The sequence below is a fragment of the Peromyscus eremicus genome, chromosome 1 (assembly GCF_949786415.1).
Source record: "Peromyscus eremicus chromosome 1, PerEre_H2_v1, whole genome shotgun sequence".
Lineage (NCBI taxonomy): Eukaryota > Metazoa > Chordata > Mammalia > Rodentia > Cricetidae > Peromyscus > Peromyscus eremicus.
In genome coordinates, this window is record NC_081416.1 from 75090059 (window position 1) to 75109111 (window position 19053).

At 49.0% G+C, this 19053-nt stretch overlaps 2 protein-coding genes across 3 annotated transcripts; one reads left to right on the forward strand and one right to left on the reverse strand.

Moving 5' to 3' along the window:
* Positions 1-290: 290 nt before the first annotated feature.
* Positions 291-5321, forward strand: Cfap119 (cilia and flagella associated protein 119). The gene is made up of 9 exons (XM_059266429.1): positions 291-819; positions 1101-1132; positions 1654-1719; positions 2090-2259; positions 3174-3244; positions 3403-3519; positions 3611-3671; positions 3750-3839; positions 5093-5321. Exons 1-9 carry the CDS (start codon positions 610-612, stop codon positions 5269-5271), a joined length of 996 nt encoding a protein of 331 aa, XP_059122412.1. The 5' UTR covers positions 291-609; the 3' UTR covers positions 5272-5321.
* Positions 5322-5342: 21 nt separating this feature from the next.
* Phkg2 (phosphorylase kinase catalytic subunit gamma 2) lies at positions 5343-18414 on the reverse strand. Of its 2 annotated transcripts, XM_059266409.1 has the most exons (9): positions 18132-18414; positions 11227-11402; positions 10909-10963; positions 9588-9653; positions 9339-9502; positions 6490-6580; positions 6246-6399; positions 6042-6167; positions 5343-5949 (listed from the first exon to the last, which is right to left on the reverse strand). In XM_059266409.1, the coding sequence occupies exons 1-9, from the start codon at positions 18224-18226 to the stop codon at positions 5656-5658; spliced, it is 1221 nt and encodes a 406-aa protein (XP_059122392.1). In that variant the 5' UTR covers positions 18227-18414; the 3' UTR covers positions 5343-5655. The 2 variants fall into 2 exon arrangements, with proteins under 2 accessions (XP_059122392.1, XP_059122399.1); XM_059266416.1 differs by lacking the exon at positions 18132-18414 and having other exon boundaries at positions 11249-11282.
* Positions 18415-19053: the final 639 nt, after the last annotated feature.

Below are 19053 nucleotides of genomic sequence, written 5' to 3' on the forward strand. Positions count from 1 at the left end.
TACCTCCGATCCAGGTGATCGAGGGGATCCAGGTGATGCGTCGCCGTCTTCTGGCCTCCGTGGACACCCGCGAACGCGCGCACACACGCGCACACACACACACACACACACACACACACACACACACAGAGTTTTCTTTCTTTCTTTTTTTTTTTTTTTCGAGACAGGGTTTCTCTGTGTAACTTTGCGCCTGTCCTGGATCTCCCTCTGTAGACCAGGCTGGTCTCGAACTCACAGAGATCCGCCTGCCTCTGCCTCCCGCGTGCTGGGATTAAAGGCGTGCACCACCACCGCCCGGCCACAGTTTCTTTTTAATTAAAACTTTAAAAAGAGTGACCCCTACAAGCAACTTTGAAGAGGCACGTGCAACTTGTTACGCATGCGCTCTATCTTCTCAATGATTGGCGTGCGCTTGTATTTTCTACTTTCCTTAACAACGGTCACCGGGGAGACTAGATCGGGAAGACGCCCCCTGTGGATTGGCTGCCACTCGCTTCACCGCCTGTGGAGAACCACTAGAAGGGGCAGGTCCGGGCACTGCAGTGGCAGAGCTGGCTGTCCAGATCCCAGGCAGGAGAGCGCCTGGCTGTGGCTCGGAAGGACGCAGAGATGATCAGCCCCACATCCAGCCAGATCATGGGTGTTAAGGTGCAGTCGGAATTTGAACAGCTCCCCAAACTGCAGCAGGATCTGGAGAGGTGTCCCAGCTCGGTGGGTGGATTGGCCATGAGGACTGGAACAGACGTGCCGACCGAGTCTGCCGCATCGGCCACTACCTCTATGGACATGGCTGAAGATCCTGGAGCCAACTTATTCCCGGTGAGGGCCGGACCGAGTTGTCCACTAGTGAATATTTATAACAGGCTTCCCGGTAAGGCGCCGCCGGCCACTACGTTTACTAACGTTTGAGACATTTCTGGAGTTGCCGTGTTAATAGGCTGCTAAATAGAAGTAAGCTCACCAAAACCAAGCCTCGCCCCCTTTACTACACATGAAATCATAGCATTCTCAGACCCGCTGGACATTCACGACGGGCCATGGACTAGGGGCCGCGCGTACTGTAATAGCTCTTCTTTCTGTAATCTGTTTTCTCTCCACAGCCACCGCTACCCCAGTCCCGGATCTGTATGTGGTGAGTGTGGAGAGCCCGGGGGGAAAATCACACTTCTCATTTTTATTATTCCTTTAAGGTCTCCCCAACAGTCTTATCCAGCAGCCAGGGCACCCCAATTTTACAGATGAAGAGACTGAGCTGAGAGATGCTCAAGGTGACCACGTCACCAGCGTTCCAGGCTCCTCAGTCCAAGGTGGCAGTGTGAGAAGCCAGACAAGTACCAAGCATGTAAACATGATGGAGCACTGTGCAGATTGATACCAAGACCCTGGGGACTTCACCATGTCACACACAGCAAGACAAGAACTCAGATTTTCTAATCATTGGATTTATAGATAAAAGGTCTCCTAAGGGTTCATCTAGAGTCTAGATCCTAGACCAAAATGTTCTTCACTTGCAGTGGAAGTGAGGTCCACAAAAATGACTTAGCAAGTTAGCCAAGCCTCAACTCCTGATCCCCAGTCCAATGCCCCAGAAGCCATGGCCCCGTTGGGAAGTTATATGAGCCATCAATCATTTGTCTCATCTCTTCCTGACAGGAAATACCTGGACATCCATTCTATGCACAGACTGGAGAAGGCAGCCACTGTGGAAGAGATGAGAGAGTATGGGTTTGAGTTGGGAGAGACAGAGCTGGGGGGGGGGGCACTAGGAATGGCGAACTAAAGCATAGGGTGTCAGGTGATGGGGATGAGGAGAGGCTTGTGTCTAGGGCTGCAGAGGCAGCTCAGGGTTAAGAGCACTGGCCGTTCTTCCAGAGGACCCAGGTTTGGTTCCCAGCACCCACATGGTCTGTAATTCCAGTTCCCAAGGATCCAACACCCTCTTCTGGCCTCCCTGGGTACCAGACAAACACATGATACACATACACACATGCAGGCAGCATACCCATACCCACATAATAAAACTAAATCCTGAGGTGAGGGTGGGTGGGGGAACCTGTCTAGTCACTCATTCCTTCCTCTCCCTCCCAAGGGTTCTGGCTGAGCTCTTGGAGCTTGGCTGTCCTGAGCAGAGCCTACGGGATGCCATTATCTTGGACCTCTTTTCCCATGTGCTCATCTTCTGCCGCCAGCAGGGCTTTTCACTAGAGCAGACATCAGCAGCTTGTGCCTTGCTCCAAGATCTTCACAAGGCCTGTGTTGGTGAGAGGGAGGGCAGCCACCAAAAGCTCTGAGCCCCAGGAGAGGAGGCTGGGCTAGCACAAGTGACTGTGGGAAGCAGAAGTAGGGAGACTGCCATCTGGGACTTTGGTTCCACTATACCTAGTGTTATTGCACCACATTTTTATCACCTTTGAGGTCTGTTTCCTTATTGAGAAATGAAACATATGGAAATAGTGTTATGGGTCTGTTCTGAGAAATATATAAATTGGGGGCTGGGGATGTAGCTCAGTTAGTAGAGTGCTTGCCTAGCATCTGCAAAACCCTGGGTTCAATTTCAGCACTGTGTAAATCAGGTGGGGTGGCACACACACCTGTGAGAATTAGAAGTTCAAGGTCATCCTCAATTATGAAGTGAGTTCAAGGCTATCCTGGGCAACAGGCGACCCTCTCTCAAAAACAAAGTACCACCAAGGCAGTGGTGGCGCATGCCTTTAATCCCAGCACTTGGGAGGCAGAGGCTGGCTGATCTCTGTGAGTTTGAGGCCAGCCTGGTCTACAGAGTGAGTTCCAGGACAGCCAAGGCTACATAGAGAAGCCCTGTCTCAATAAAAACAAAACAAAACAAAACAAAACAAAACAAAAAACAAAACAAAGAAGCTTCCTGATGCCAGGTCTGGTGGGCTCAAGCCTGAAACCCCTGTGCTCAGGAGGCTGAGGCAGGAGCAATGCCATCAGTTTGAGGTCAACTTGAGTTACACAGTGAGCTCCACACTAGCCTGAAGTACAGAATGAAGCGCTGCCTCTGAAACCCCCTAGGAAAGTCTATAGTGAGAACTTGGTATTTGTTGAGTGAATGAATGAGACCTGTCCACTTCTGAATCCCCTGCTCTGCAGCAGTGGGGTGAAAGGGCGCAGGGTAGGAGGGCTGACCGCTTCACCTGGCTTTCTTCCAGCTACCCCTTTGGGCAATGTGGAGGAGTGCTACCGTTACTTTACGAGCAGTCTCTTCTGCCATGGAGTCAGGGTAAGATCTAGCCCAAATTCCTGTTTGCCCCCACCACCCTCTTCCTCTGAAGGTGCCCTGGGGTCCTCCCCTGCTCTTAGACAGCTGTGCTTTTGGAGGACGAGCCAGGTGGGCTTCTGCAGGCTGTCATGGCACTTAACTCCTAATTGCCATCGCAGCGGCCCCCTTTCAGCATCGACCTCTTTAAAGAGGAACAGCTGCTGGCGTTGGCAGACTATGTGGTCAACACCTACTTCCGCCACTTCAAGCTCTACAAATACGTCTTCACACCCCAGGTACTGTGGACAGGCAGCGAGTGGTCCCGTCTCCCCTTCCACTTCCGGCAGGTGCTGTCCTCTCAGCCTCCCTCTTCCCTTGTTTCGCCAGGTTCGGCTGGACCTGTCTTTGACTTACATGGGGCTACAGCTACCCAAGTCCTGGCCGGAGGGTAAGATGGGTACGGATGGAGCAGGCTGGGACTGTGCCAGGGCTGGGACTAAGGCCTCTTCCTGTTTCTGTCATGCAGAAAAAGAAGATGGCGAGGCCACAGCAGAACAAGGAGCTTCTCCACAGGAGGAAGAACCAGAAACTGTGACCCAGCCAGAGCAACAGCCAAGTGAGCACTTTCAGGGGTTAAGGTGCCCTGGGACTCTATGTCAAGGTCAAATGAAGGGTTTGGGTCCATTTGAGTTCATTGTCCCTACACACACCATTTTGTTTTCTAACACTGGGAAATGAAGCTAGAGCCGTTTGCATGGTGTTTTACCACCAAACTGTATATCCTCAGCCTACCCCCCACCCTCTTTTTTTGGGACAGGGTCTATTTAGTCCTGCCTGTTCTGGAACTATGTAGATAGATCATGCTGGCCTCAAACTTCTAGAGACCCTCCTGCCTCTCCTTAACTGCTGAGCCATCTTTCCAGTCCCTTGTTTTATTAGAGACAGAATGAGAATGTGTGTGGAGACCAGAGGGCTTTGGGGGTCAGCCCTCCTTCCACCTCTGTGGGTTCTGAGGATTGAACTCAGGTTTCAGGCTTGTACAGCAAGCTCTTTACCCACTGAACCATCCCGCCAGCTCTTTACCCACTGAACCATCCCGCCAGGTCTTGTTTTATCTTTTTGAAACAAGGTCTTGCTGTGTAGCCCAGGCAGCTTTGAACTCAAGATCCCCCTGTTCAAGCTCCTGGGTGATGGGGTGGTTGAAGTGCCCCACTATACCCAGCTAGGGACATAGTTTTAGTTCTGGTGTCCCCTAGAATTTCTTGAGATTTGTGTCTTTTGGTTTTATGTGTCTGGCAGTTTTGCTTACATGTGCATCTGTGTACCACATGTGTGCAGAACCCACAGAGGAGAGAAAAGGTCTGAATGCCCTTGGAACTGGAGTTGCAGATGGTTGTGAGGGCCATGTGGTGCTGAGAACTGAACCTAGATTCTCTGGAAGAGCAGCCAGTCCCTTTAACCACTGAGCCATTTCTCCAGCCCCATGTCCCCTCTATAAATAATTCCTTATGCCAAAGTCCAGATAATAGTGTAACTCCTAGGGTGTTGCTATGCATAGAAAAGGTGACCCCAGGAAGAGAATGACGGGAGAGTGCTTGACAATAGCAAATACAGACCTGGTAATGCTAGATTCCAGAATGCCCGCTTCTAAACATGCTGTGCATATTAACTCAACCCTGTGGTCAAAGAATTGTTACCATCCATGTTTTTCATGAAGAGGCTGCCTGGTGTCAGACTCACGTACAGTCAGAATCTGAATCCAGAGAGTGTAGTTTGGCCACTCCGGCCAGCGGACAGTTCCTGAACTGAAGCAGCACTCCGCGTGGCTCATCCCCAGGTTAACACCCCTTCCTCCTGCTCTCCCTGTAGGTGAGGTGTGCATCCTCCAAACCTATATCAAGACCCAGCTGAGCAAGGGGCTGAGGCAGCTGCAGCAGCTGGTGGAGGAGCGCCTCAAGGAGAGCGAGGAGAGGGTGAGCAGCAAACTGGCTGCCCTGGAGCGGCCCCACCAGCCCCCGCCCAGTAAAGGCAAGGCCAAGACCAAGTGATCCCCAGCATCTTCTCCAATAAAGACCTGACCAGAGCAGCCCATCCCCCACCTTCACGAGCACCCTCGTGCTTCCTGTGCAACCGGCCAGCAGACATGGGCGCTGGCTGTCCCAGGCTCGTAGCAGTTTTATTTCAGATGCATCACAGACAGCGATGACAAGGCCAGGCACAACATGGGAAGAGGTTCCCTTCCACCTCAGCCCTGACCTCCAAGTCCAGGATGGGTGGAGGTAGAGGGCTGGTTTCTGCGATGAGTAGCATTATCAGTGGTAGACTTGGCAAGGCAGGGCTAAGGTCAGAGACCCAACAGGCTGGAATGATAAAAAAAGAAAGAAAATCTCCTCCTGGAGAGTCCTGCTTTTTGGCTTGTCAGAAATGAGGTCCTAGCCCAGCACCAGTGCAGCCTCATCCTCTGGGATGGCGTTGGAGTCCCCTTCTTCTTCAGTGGCCACAACAGAGAAAGGCCTAGGCGGCTGGTGCTGGAAGAGAGCGGCCCGGTTCTGCTGCTCGCCCTTCTTCACCCAGTGCCCGTAGAGCCGGAAGGCACAGCTGTCGATGAGGCGCCGGACTGGCCGCAGTGCATAGGGGTCTCTCAACAGTGCATTCTTGGTTAGCGGTCGTAAACGGTGAGTGCTTAATGCCACTCGTCCAGCAGCCAGTATTGTCCACACTGCCACCTGGGAAAAGGGACAGTATTTGCCCCACTAAAGCATCCAGCACAGGGAACAGGGCGAGGCCCAGGTGTAGACCCTGCCACTCTCAGGCTTACCCGGAACTTCTGTCGTGGGGTGAGGTTCCAGGATTGGCTGCCTTCACAGCGCTCAAAGAACGGGTGCTGCAGGGCCTGCTCGGCGGTCAAGCGCTCCTCAGGATCCACCTGCAGCAGCCTTGAGATCTAGAGAAACCTTAGAGCATGAGAGTCAGACCTTGGGTCCTCCCTAGTGTCCTCTCATGGCCCCTCCCCGCCACTCACCAGATCTTTGACGGTGTTTGAACGATCGTCCCACTCGGGTGAACTAAACTGGTATTGACCTTCCATGATCATGCGCAGCATTAGGATTTGGCGCCGGTGCCAGAATGGTGGTGAGCCAGCCAGAAGTGTGAACAGGATCACCCCACAGGCCCAGCTGAGAAGGAGACCATGGTTAGGCTGGCCTGGGTACCCAGCAAGGACATGACACACAGAAGGGGAAGGATAAAAGGACGACACAACTCACAGGTCGACTTCCTTGCCGTAGCCCGGGTGGGTTTCATCCATGGAGCACCTAAGGATCTCTGGTGCTAGATACCCTGGAGTCCCACACAGCTCTGGGGAGAGAGAGCAGAAGACTGAGGGAATGCCACTAGCCCTGCAGAGCACTAAACAGAGCCTTCTCACTCCTGCCAGAGCACTAGTGCCCCTTTCTGCTGAGCCTCAGAGCAAGGCCAGGTCCCTAGCTAGCCAACTACATTCCTGCCACAGCTGACAGTGGCCTTCCTAGGAAGGCCCGTACTCAGTTTGCAAAGGACTTCAAGGCCTTCCTCAACCACATCTTTTCCCTCCTCCACCTTCAAGCCAAGCCACACACTCCTCAATACATCTTGTTACCACATTATTAGATACATAATACATGTGAAAAGCAAAATTCAAAGTTTGGCTGGGTTACTTTCCACCAAGCCTATTCTCCCTTTCATAGGTTCCACTCTGAGTGGCACCCCCACCCAACCAACAGAGAACAAACAGAAATATGGGTTCTTTTTGATTCTCTTGAATTTGAAAGACAGGATTTTTTTTTTCTTCTGGTACCTGGGGTTGTACCTAGGGTTTCATACATACTAATCAGGTATTCTATCACTGAGCTACATCCCCAGCCTGGGATTTTTCTTTTTTTTCCAGACAGGATCTCACTGTGTAGCCTTGGCTGGCTTGGAACTGACTCATTATGTGGAGCAGGCTGCCCTCGGACTCAGATCTGCCTGCCTCTACTTCCTGAATGCTGGGGTTAAAAGAGCGTGCCACTACACCCGGCACAAGCCTGGAACTTATTAAAGCACATGGGGGAGGCGGGAGGTAGTCTCTGTTTAAAACCCTTCCTTGAGCTGCATATGGTCTACATGAACTATGCTGGTCTACATGAACTATGCTGGTCTACATGAACTATGCTGGTCTACATAGCTAGTTCCAGGACAGACAGGGCTACATAGAGAGTCCCTGTCTCAAAACAAAAAACCCACAAAACCTCAAAACCCTTCCTTGGTTCTCTATCATGGCATCAGGATTGGGTCTAGGTTCCTCCATCACTTACACAAATCTGTATTTTTAGTTTCTTTTTACCACTCAAAGGTACCAATTCTTTGACTTCAGAAATTCCAAACTATTCCATGTTGTACTTCTAAGAGAATTTAATAAGCCTAAATGGAAAAAGACTGGGAACAAGTGTTTGACTATCTAGCACGTACTAAGAGCTCTATTAGACGGTCTGGAGGTAGACGTACCTCTCCCAAGCTCACTGTCTTCCAGGAAGCAAGTAAGAAGTAGCAGAGTGTAAGCCATGTGATAAAGAAAATACAAAAACGGGGGAACTTCGCTGAGTGGAGGTTTAAAGTGAAACCCGCCGAATCAAGCCAAGAAAGCGGGTGAAGCAGGCAGGCCAAGGATTCCAGAGGTATGTGGAGACCCAAAGAGAAATGAAGTACAGTGTCTCCAAGTTACAGTCAGGCTGCCCAAGTGCAAAACCTGGGTGAGTCATGTCATGTCTTCACGCCTAGTTATAGAAAGGAGACTCTGATGCTATTTATCTCCCGCTACTGTTGAGAAGATCAGGGAAGTAAGCCACAGCACAGAGACTTGGTGTGGTGCCTGCCCATGGTAAATGCCCGTTATTTCATAGCTGTTAGCACGTGAAGTGCAAACCAACAAGGGCAAGATAGCTCATGAGCAGCTCTTGGAATTCTTACACTTGAATGTGCTTAAAGTTTTCCGCCTGCATTAGAGATACTGTGTGTGTGTGACGTGTGTGTTGTGTGTGTGTGTGTGTGACATGTTAGGCCAATGCTGACGTTGGCCGTCTTCTACTTTATATATTTAGGCAACATCTCTCACTTGAGCCCAAAGCTCCACTCATTCAGATAGTCCAATTAGCCAGTTTACTCCAGGGATCCTGTCTCCTTGCCTCCTACATGCTGGTGTTTCCGTGGCTGCTGCCATCTAAACTCTGCTCCTCAGACTAACAGGGCAAATGCTTTATCTGCTGGGCCATCTTCCCAAAGATTTATTGTGTATACAGTGTTCTGCCTGCATGTATGCCTGCAGGCCAGAAGAGGGCACCAGATCTCATTATGGATGGTTGTGAGCCACCATGTGGTTGCTGGGAATTGAACTCAGGACCTCTGGAGGAGCAGCCAATGCTCTTAACCTCTGCGCCATCTCTCCAGCCCCGCAGAAAGATTTATCACACTGAATGCATAACATCGTGCAAGCTCTGGCTCCCAGGCCCAGGTGAGATGCTCTGCAAGGCTGGCTGGACAAACCAGGCCCCTCACAGCAGTGAAGCACCAGAGGTCTTGCTTTATCTACACCTCAGACAAACTCCTGGGTCCTTCCAGCCCCACTCTTTCTTTCCTCCTAGGACAAAGTCCAGCTCGGGAGGCCCCTCCTCTGTGGATCCCTCAGGTTGAACAGTGCTCCTTTCTTCTAGCTTCCTTGGCACAGTCCTCTGCTTATCCATCTCCAATCTCCCGAGTAAAGAGGGCCACTGAGTTGCACAAAGCCTTTGCATCAAGAGGGTACTCAGCACCGGGCGGTGGTGGCGCACGCCTTTAATCCCAGCACTCGGGAGGCAGAGCCAGGTGGATCTCTGTGAGTTCGAGGCCAGCCTGGTCTACAGAGCAAGATCCAGGACAGCCAAAGCTACACAGAGAAACCCTGTCTCAAAAAACCAAAAAAAAAAAAAAAAAAAAGAGGGTACTCAGTATGTATTCACTTTATTTTCCTCGGCATCTGGGACTCAGTTCTCAACCTGGCCAGCCAACCTCAAGCATAGGTCTCCTTCCCTCCCAAGTCTCATAAGGCATCTGGTCCCCTCACCTCGAAGCTTTTCACCAGGTTCCAAATGGCAGGAGAACCCAAAATCTGAAAGGCGGATCTGCATATTGTCGTCTAGGAGAATATTCTCAGGCTTCAGGTCTCGGTGTACAATGTTGTTGGCATGGAGAAAGCTCACTGCTTCCAGCAGAGACCTCATGATGGACCTGGGTGAGGCACAGACTAAGTCCTCTTCTGCTTCTCCCTGTACCACTCCCTGTACACCCCAGGGGCATCAGGCTCTCCCGGTACCTGGTTTCCTTTTCTGAGAGGGCCACCTTCTCCGTGAGATAGTCAAATAGCTCTCCTTTCCGCATCCTAAGGGAGTGGGGGAGGGGAGAAGGAAGAGGCAGATGCACCCTATTGAGAAGAGGTCAAGGCTGGTGAAGAGAGAAACCTCTGTGGCCAGCAGAAGCATGGGAGAGGACATTCCAGGAGTGAGCTGCATTCCAGGGCAGTTTTTGACACACTGGGTCAGTGGCTAAAATGTCCTTAATGTGCCATGAAGGGACATTTTTAGTAAGAAGAGTGATTTCTTGTGACAGTAATTCACAGGAGGTCTTTCTTATCTGAGAGGAACTATAGCTGTAAGAGACCTCTTAAAGTTAATATTTAGAACATGGGCCAAAAGTTCAATTAACACTTACCAAAAGGTAGAATGAGACTATTTTGGAATTTGCTATTTTATCATCCTTTAAAATTGAGGTCACAGCCAAGTGTGGTGACACACACCTTTATCCCAGCATTTGGGAGGCAAAGGCAGAAGGATTTTTGTGAGTTAAACACCAGGCTAGTCAGGGCTACAGAGTGAGATCCTGTTTCTAAAAAACAAAACAAAACAAAAAAACAAAACCAACCCCCCCCCCAAAATACGTACAAAAATAAGCATAATAAAATTGAGGTTATAATTACAATTCTGATCAACACTCAAAACAGATTGTCATTGACCTGCAACATTTCCTATTTTCCCTGAGATTTTTGCAGAGGGCCATTTGACAGCTTCATGAATGTCTTTCTGAAGGTCCTGTTAATCTTTAGTATTCAGATTACTCCCTCCTCTTCCAGATACAGGGTCTTGGTACGTAGCCCATGCTAGCCTTGAATCTGCAATCCTCTTGCCTCAGCCTCTGGAGTACTGGGATTACAGGCATGATGCCTGGCTAAATAATACTCTTGAAATCCGTTGCACTCTATCATATAACAGAACATCAGATTCAGATAAACCAAAGCAAAAGAACCCACAGGCAGAGGTGGACAGCAGTGCCGTATGGTAAGTGAGGAAAGACTGCTGAGTGAGGAACTTTAAGGAACTGGTTCATTGGTGAATACTAGGTGCCAAGTCTTTTCCATCCCAGTCATTTTATAACCATGAGGGGCTGGGACAGGGACCATTTTGATTGATCACTCTTGAAATTTGCCTCCATCACGGCACATAGAAGAAGGCCTGAGCCTTGGGCTTTCAGGGAGGCCGAGCAAGACATAAACAGAGTGGTCCCTGCCCATGGAGCTGTAACACTGGGGCCACACATGGAGGCAAGGAATAGGCTTCTCGGATGGGCGGGGTGATACTCACAGGTCAAACACCAGGAACATGAAGCTAGAAGACTCGTAGGAATCGATGAGAGTGACTGGGGAAAGAGGCAGAAAGGCAGAGAGAGATGGAAAGGATACACATCACAGGCGCTTTTCCACCCAAAGGTAGCACTAGACTATTATACTGGGAAGGAAGGAGTGCCAAGGAGGCCACAGGGACCCAAGACTGGCCGTTCTTGGAGGCAGAGAGTGAGGAGAAGAGCAGAGAGACCTACAGGCAATTCTAGGGTGTGGGTTAGGAACAGGGCTAGCAGACATGGGGGGTGTCAACCAGCAGGAACAGGGAATGCAGCCTCACTGATATGGGGGTGGCCAGCGACCTGGCGAAGGATGTTCATCTCTCGCTGTGTGGCTTCCCGGACCTCCTCCAGCTGCTCAGGACTCAGCCGCTCAGCTGTCACCTCCATGATCTTCACTGCGAACTCATCACCAGTAGCCCGATGGACGCAGCGGCGGACCACAGAGCTCACGCCTCTAGCAGAAGCAAATGATTGTCAAGTCAGGCCCCCCACTCTCTTCAACTTCCTCACCCTTTTTCTTTTCCTCCCTCTCTTCCTCTCTTATTTTAATTTTAATTAATTAACTAATTAATTAATTGCGACAGGGTCTCACTGTATAGTTCTGGCTGTCCTGCAACTAACTATGTAGAACAGGGTAGCCTCGAACTCACAGAGATCTGACTGCATTTGCCTTCCAAGTGCTGGGATTAAAGATGTGTGTCACTATATCCTCAAGACAGTCTTGTTATGTTGCTATGTAGCCCCGCCTGGCCCTGAACTCAGTCCTCTTGCCTCAGCTGTTTAAATTCTGAGATTACAAGCACGCACCGCATCTGGCTTTTCCAGTCTTACTTCCATGTGTAATAGAGCCTTTGGACCATTATACTTGCTATACCAGACTCTGAAGACCCATTTGACAACAGCACAAGTACCAGAGGAACAAACCCTGGCCTGCAATAGCTTCACAGTGTCCTCAGGCATGTTTGTACCAACCAGCAAGTTGCCACACAAAGCCCACAGGAACTCCGGCAGATAACTTGGGTGAAATACAGACTAGATCAGGGCTTACACACTGAGCAAGGCTTTTCACAGTCCCAGAGTTTGCCCCTGGCAGGAAGTGACAAGAAACTATCTCCAGTCTCCATCCAAACCCCAAACCTCCTTGTACCCTGTCACACTCTACGTGTAAGAAAAGATCTGTTAAGACTAAGACCTCAGTGTAGGCCCCAAATCTGCCATCAGCTGATCCAGAAATGACCCAATGACTCATCTGGACTTAACCTTCTTGGGTTTTTTTGGTTTTTGTTTTGTTTTTCAAGACAGGGTTTCTCTGTGTAGCATTGGAACCTGTCCTGGATCTCACTCTGTAGACCAGGCTGGCCTTGAACTCACAGAGATCCACCTGGCTCTGCCTCCCAAGTGCTGGGATTAAAGGTGAGCACCACCACCATCTAGATGGACTTTATCTTCTACAACTCTGAAACATGGACAAAAATATCTCAACGGGATGTTGAAAATGTTAGTAAGATAGGGGCAGGAAAGTCCATTTGGCTTTTGTAAGAGGCACATGGATTTCCATGCATGGGCTCTGTCATCAAAATATTTCTTATGCTGATTTCCTGGTTGTCCTTTACATGGCCTTACCTCTGTGTTCTCTTTTGCATCCATTGCCTCATACACATAAGTCCCTTTGTTTAGAATCTTGTCATCCATATCACAGTAAATGGCAATACAAATTTATTGCATGTCAGGTCAATGTAGTGTAGCCAATGGGTGGTTATGTTACCTTTTGGCCATATCTTAACTGGACCATCAACACTTTCACCTCTTCCTACTTACTGTCTTATTCTTGGTCACTTTAAGCTTATGGTCTAATTGGCATGTATGTATGTATGTATGTATGTACGTACGTACGTACGTATGTAGTGGAACTCAGGACCTCACACATGCTAGGGAAGCATTCTACAATTAAGCTACATTTCCAGTCTCTAGTCAACTCATCTTTAATAAACTTCATTTAAGAATCTTGTAATTTCAGGAAGTTCAAAGGCTCAAGTCATCTAGACCAGACTAATTGCTACCTCCACCAATTCTATGTCTGTTCTCTGGTAGAAAGGAACAACTCCCTCCTCGAGCATCCCATAAGCCTTTTATTTTAATGTCACTTATTCTTTAGTAAGTAAGCCTTTCTAGTAAGAGTCTAGTTCATTTCAAGGGGAAAGCCAAGTCTTAAGACTGAAAGCCCAATCTTTTTTTTTGCCTTGTTCTTTGCCCACTCCTTAGAGGTCAGCCTTAGGCTAGAATAGTGTAGGGGTGGTGTGCTTGCTGAGCATGGAATAACAATGCCAGAATAGAGGACTGGGCTGTAGCTCAATGGTAGGGTACTTACTTAGCATGTGAAAGTCGCTGAGCTCAAACCCAGCCCCTCAGCTTCCCCTCCAAAAACCTGCCAAAACAATTCAATAGAGCTGAGTATGTCGGCCCATGCCTGTCACTATAGCACTCAGAAGGCTGAGGCAGAAGAATGTTGAGTTCTAGGCCAACCTTGGTGACACAGAGGCTGTCTCAAAAATAACAAATATAAATAAAAAAAATAAGTAAGTTGAGCTTGTCCAGGGCTCCATCTTTAGCCCTGAACATTCTCCCTGAGTATCTTCTGCACCTCTGTGACCTCAACCTCTAAGCCCAGATATTTCCCTTGTCAGAACATGTCTTCCTGGACATCTTTCCTTGTGGATCATAAAGACATTTCATATCTCTTGTGATTACTGCACCTTCTCCCAAAACTAACTTCTCTCTCCATATTTCTGATCTGTTAATGCTGTTGCTGTTCACACTCCATACTAAACTGTCCCCCTCCCTCATCCCATCCAACCACTCTGTCTAATCCACATCCTAGGCTTTATCTCAGTGCATGTGTTGCCTCCACTGAGGTTCTCAGAACTCATCCCATACACTGCTTCCCAATCAGCTTCCTAAACACAGGTTCAATCGTGTTACTGTCTGGAAACTTCCCAGTTTATCAGTTAACACGAGTAACAGTCTCTTCTCCTCTCCCCCACTAAAATGCTGGGGATCGAACCCAGGGCTTCATATATGCTAAGCAAGTGCTCTATCTACCAGCTGTCTGTCTCCTTTTAGTGACACTTAGCTTGCACGCGCACACACACACACACACAAGTCTCACTGTAAGTCTGGCTGGCTTAGGAACTTGCTACACAGACCAAGCTGGCCTCGAACTCAGAGTTCCACCTGCCTCTACCTCCCTAAGTGCTAGAATTAAAAGCATGTGCCATGTGGTATATGTTCAAGCTTACAACTAACTGTGGGATTCATTCAAAATTATTTATCGCCGGGCGGTGGTGATGCACACCTTTAATCCCAGCACTCGGGAGGCAGAGCCAGGCGGATCTCTATGAGTTCGAGGCCAGTTTGGTCTACAGAGTGAGATCCAGACACCAAAACTACACAGAGAAACCCTGTCTCGAAACAAACAAAAAAAACAAAACCAAAAAAACCAAAACAAAACAAAACAAAAACCCAATGCACATAAAAAAAATTATTAAAAAAATTACTTATCACCCTATTACCAGAAAGATAAAAATAAAATCCTAATAGACTTCCTGGTATTCTAGCTCTTACAATACTTCTGCTCCTCTTCTACAATGTACATACATACATACATACATACATAGCAATAATAATCAAAGAAAAAGAGGCTATCAGCTTGAAAGTTGGGGGCATGAGAAATGTTTGAGGGAGGGTAGTGGGGAGGGGCTGGATAGAGGAAAGGGAGGGAGAAATGATATAATTCTATTTCAATTAAAAACATACTTTAAAAAAGAAAAAAAGGAGCCAGGAGATGGTAGTATACATCTTTAATCCCAGCACTCAGGAGGCAGAGGCAGGCGGATCTCTGTGAGTCTGAGGCCAGCCTGGGCTACCAAGTGAGTTCCAGGACAGCTGGGTCTATACAGAGAAACTCTGTCTTGAAAAAACAAAAATATAAAAAACAAAAGAAGGGAAAAACAACATCCAATTCCAATTTCTTCACCAGCCACCTAAGAACTATCCACCAAATGTCCTCAATTAGTCTTTCTTTAGTCTGTGCTTCAACTCATTTGTTGGCTATTTCCAGACTCCTTTATTACTTATTACTGTGTCTGTGTGTGTGTGTGCGCGCGCGCAGGCATGGAGGCCAGAGGACACTTTCATGGAGTTGGTTCTCGCCTTCCTCATGTGGGTTCCAGGGATCAAACTAAGGTCAGCAGACTTGCAGACAGGCACGATACCAGCTGAACCCTCTCACCGCCCCACCAGGTTTTTGTTTTGTTTTTTTGAGACAGGGTTTCTCTGTGTAGTTTTGGTGCCTGTCCTTGATCTTGCCCTGTAGACCAGGCTGGCCTCAAACTCACAGAGATCCGCCTGGCTCTGCCTCCCGAGTGCTGGGATTGAAGGCGTGCGCCACCACTGTCCAGCTTCCCAGCTTCCACCAAGTTCTTTTAACACTGTAGACTTTCATCCATGAACAATCTGATACACTTGGAAAAGTATTTATTAATAGTATCCAAGCTGGGTATGGTGGTGGCCCACGCCTTTACTCCCAGCACTTGGGAGGCAGAAGCAAGAGGACCTCTGAGTTCAAGCCCAGCCTGGTCTACAGAGTTCCAGGGCTACACAGAGAAACCCTGTCTCAAACAAGACAAAACAAAAAGAGAGAACGCAATTAATTTACTTGTAAGAAAGGCAAGATGTAAAAGAGGAGGAGAAAGACAAGTGGTGATGCCTCTACAGTAATCTGGGGGTGCCACCTCTGATCTGCCTCCTCCAAAACCACTTTCTGTTTCCCTTGGAAGTGGAGTCAACATTTGATTCTTCCCCACAGCTCTTATGCTTTCTGCATCCTCCTTACCTTGTCCCAAATCCTGTGACACCTCAGGATGTGGATGTGGGCTCTTTTCCTTAATACACTCTGTGGTGGTTTGAATGAGGACAACCCCCACAGGCACATATGTTTGAATGCTTGCTCCCTAGGAAGTGGAACTGTTTGGGAAGGATTAGGAGGTGTGTCACTGGGGATGAGCTTTGTGGATTCAAAAGTCCCAGGCAGGCCAAGTTTTGCTGTATCTGCCAGCTGCGTGTAGCTAAGATGTAAGCTGCCAGGCACCGCTCCAGCACCCGCCTGCCTGCCGCCATGCTCCCTGCCAAGACCAACCCTGTGGACCAACCCTGTGAGACTGTAAGCAAGCCCCCAATTCAACGCTTTCTTTTATAAGTTGCCTTGGTCATGGTGTTTCCTCACAGCAATAGAACAGTGACTAAGACACAGTCTATCCCCTGGTGACCTGCATTGAGTCCTAGAAGCTTTAAATATTTATGTGCAACTCACACACTATATTGTCTTTGATCCTTAATTTCTCCTTAGAATCCTGGTTCCAACTACTTAATGACATCTCCATGTGATATCGAAATGTGTCTGCCAAGTCTAATGCCACACCCTGTCTCTCCCAGGCCTCTGAGCAGTTCACATAGCAGACCCTGCTAAGCTTCTAAGAGTGCACTCTTGGGTTTTTCTCTCTAGCTCATAGGTATCTCCCCAAGTTCATTGGTAGCTTCTTTGTGAGTGACTGCTAAATGGTGACATGACCCAGGACCTGAGCCTTGGCCCCTTCCAACCTCTCTCTATTCTCCCCCCTCACAGCTGTTTTTACATGCTGATGCCTCCCAAATTTATGGTTGTCATCTAGATTTCCTTGAGTTCCAGACTCAAACCCATTTGAAAATGCCATCCACTGGAGCATCTCAAACTTAGTATTTCCAAAATGAAACTCCTGATGTGTTCACTCCATTTCCCAATCTAATCCTTTCTCAGTCTTCATTTCAGTAAACAGTACTCAAGTGCTCAAACAGAAACCTTCAAGTCACCTGTTTTCTCCCCTTCCTTCGTGATCTATATCGTCTCCTTTGAAACCATTACCTGAACCTGCCCCTTCTCTCCATCTCTGCAATCACCACTAAACTGCCACCATCACTAGCCCCTTTCCTATCCAATCTCTACATAAAAGCCAGAAAGAGCTTTTTTAAAAATCTAAGTGTTTTAAGTGCCACCATATGCTAAAAAGTCTCCTAACACAATTATCCAACTCATGCCAAACAACAGCAAAATAGGTGGATTCTGCTTTTATTCTTAGTTAACGGAGGTGCAGGAAGAACACAGTCCCTGCTCACAAGCATCCTCACATCATGTTACACAATGTGAAAGCAGGCAGTTGCACTACAGGAAAATTGAAGTTCCTTACTGTGCCCTAAAGCCCTGCGGTACTCACTACTCCAACTTCATTTCTTCTGTCTTTCCCGACTTTTACTACAGTCTAGCCCCTGCCTCGAGCACTGCACTAAGTGCCCCTCTAAATGAGAAGCCTCCCGCCTCAGCTTGTGACTTACCTGTTCTCATAATTCCGGTGTCAGCTCAAAACTCAGTTCCTTGGGGCTTGAGAAAGCAGCTCTGTGGTAAAGCACTTGTCTACCACGAATGAAACACTAACTTTGACCCCCACGAACAACCAATGCCTCCCAAACCCCACCCCCCATCATTTTCTCAGAAGTCTCCTAAAGCTCCTTGTCTGTGGAGGCTTCATTGTTTTAATCCCTACTGACGTTTGTTTTTCCCTAACCCTCGCATTAACCTTTATCTTGCTCTCATTGTCTGTCTCTACTGTTAGAATGTAAACTCCACGACACAAACTTTATGGGTTGCTCCTGCCCCCCTCACCTGGTATCATTAGTGTCTAACACAACAAGCAGTATACTATGCTTCTGAAACCAAAACCCATAGAGCATCTGGAGTGATGGCGACCACAGGAGCTTATATACAGACCCCTACCTAGCTAGCTGGATACCTGCGAAACACCCACGTGCTCCTTTGAACCACTTTTAACTGAAATACAGAGCATAGGCATTATCTACCCTCTCAGTGTTCAGCTTTGTGTCTGGCGCACAATCAAGTTTGGTGCTTCATTACGTTTGTTGACTATATAAACGAATGCATTAGAGAAAGAGCGGGGGGAAAGTGTTAACCCAGAATACTAGTTTAGTCACTGTTTTCCACTGACCACTTCCCACCTAGCCAGGCTTCAGAATGAATCGTTTATTCCTGGCTGGGATCCGACTTCTCTGAACCTCTGTATTCCCGGCCATGGCTCACCTGCCAATGACGTCCTTAGGGTCGTACTTCTGGTAAAACTCTTTGGCCGCAGCCCAGTCGGGCAGCTCATCCTCCGGCCCCACGTCCAACGTCATTCTGAAGGATGTGGGGGCCTGCGTGGAGGAAACGGAGGGCAGTGAGGGCAGTGAGGTCCACAGGTTCTGAGACGACGCACATCGTGGCTCCCGGGGGCGCAGCACCTGCGGCTGGGGCGCCAGGGTCCTGGGGGGTGGGGGTGGGGTAGGGGAAGGATCAGGACCGGGAAGACCGCACCGACGGGCCTGGGGGGAAGGGAGGGTGGCAGGGCAGGGAAGGGGGCAGGGAAGGGAGGGGGGAAAGGTGATTCGGAAGAAGGGGGGGGGGTGGAAATGGCACAAGTGCGGGCGGCTGTTACCGCGCAAGCGCACTTGGAGACCACTGGGAGGAGTCGCGGGGTCTCGAGCGGAGTGACTCGTGCGGGCAGGGGGAAGGCAATCTAACCTGGGCAAAGACCCTCAGCTGGCTTGCTCACTCGCGTTTATTCCTCTGCTTTTAACCAGCAGGGTTCCCACAAAGACTTAAGGCTCCGACCCCGTCATTGCAGCCAATGGGCCCCGCTGCTTGAGGACTAAGGCTCAGAAACCCTGCCGATTGGAAAGTGGCAGTCCAATAGAAAGCCGGGAGTCCAGGGCAGGCGAGGACGTTGGAGCGAGAAGTTCCCTAAAGGTCTCCACCATAAGGAGGAGCCTCAGAAACAGCCAATCAATGTACGGCATTTGCTTTTATCCAGTGGCGCTGCAGGTCTGGAAGAGGACACGGAAGTTAGGTTACCGGAAGTGTGACATGTCTGCAGTGGCTCATGGTCCTCCAGTTTTTAGTTTGGGACAGGGCCCTCTCAGTTTCCTCCAGGAATTCTCATCGTTTTGTTTTCGTGACAGGGTTT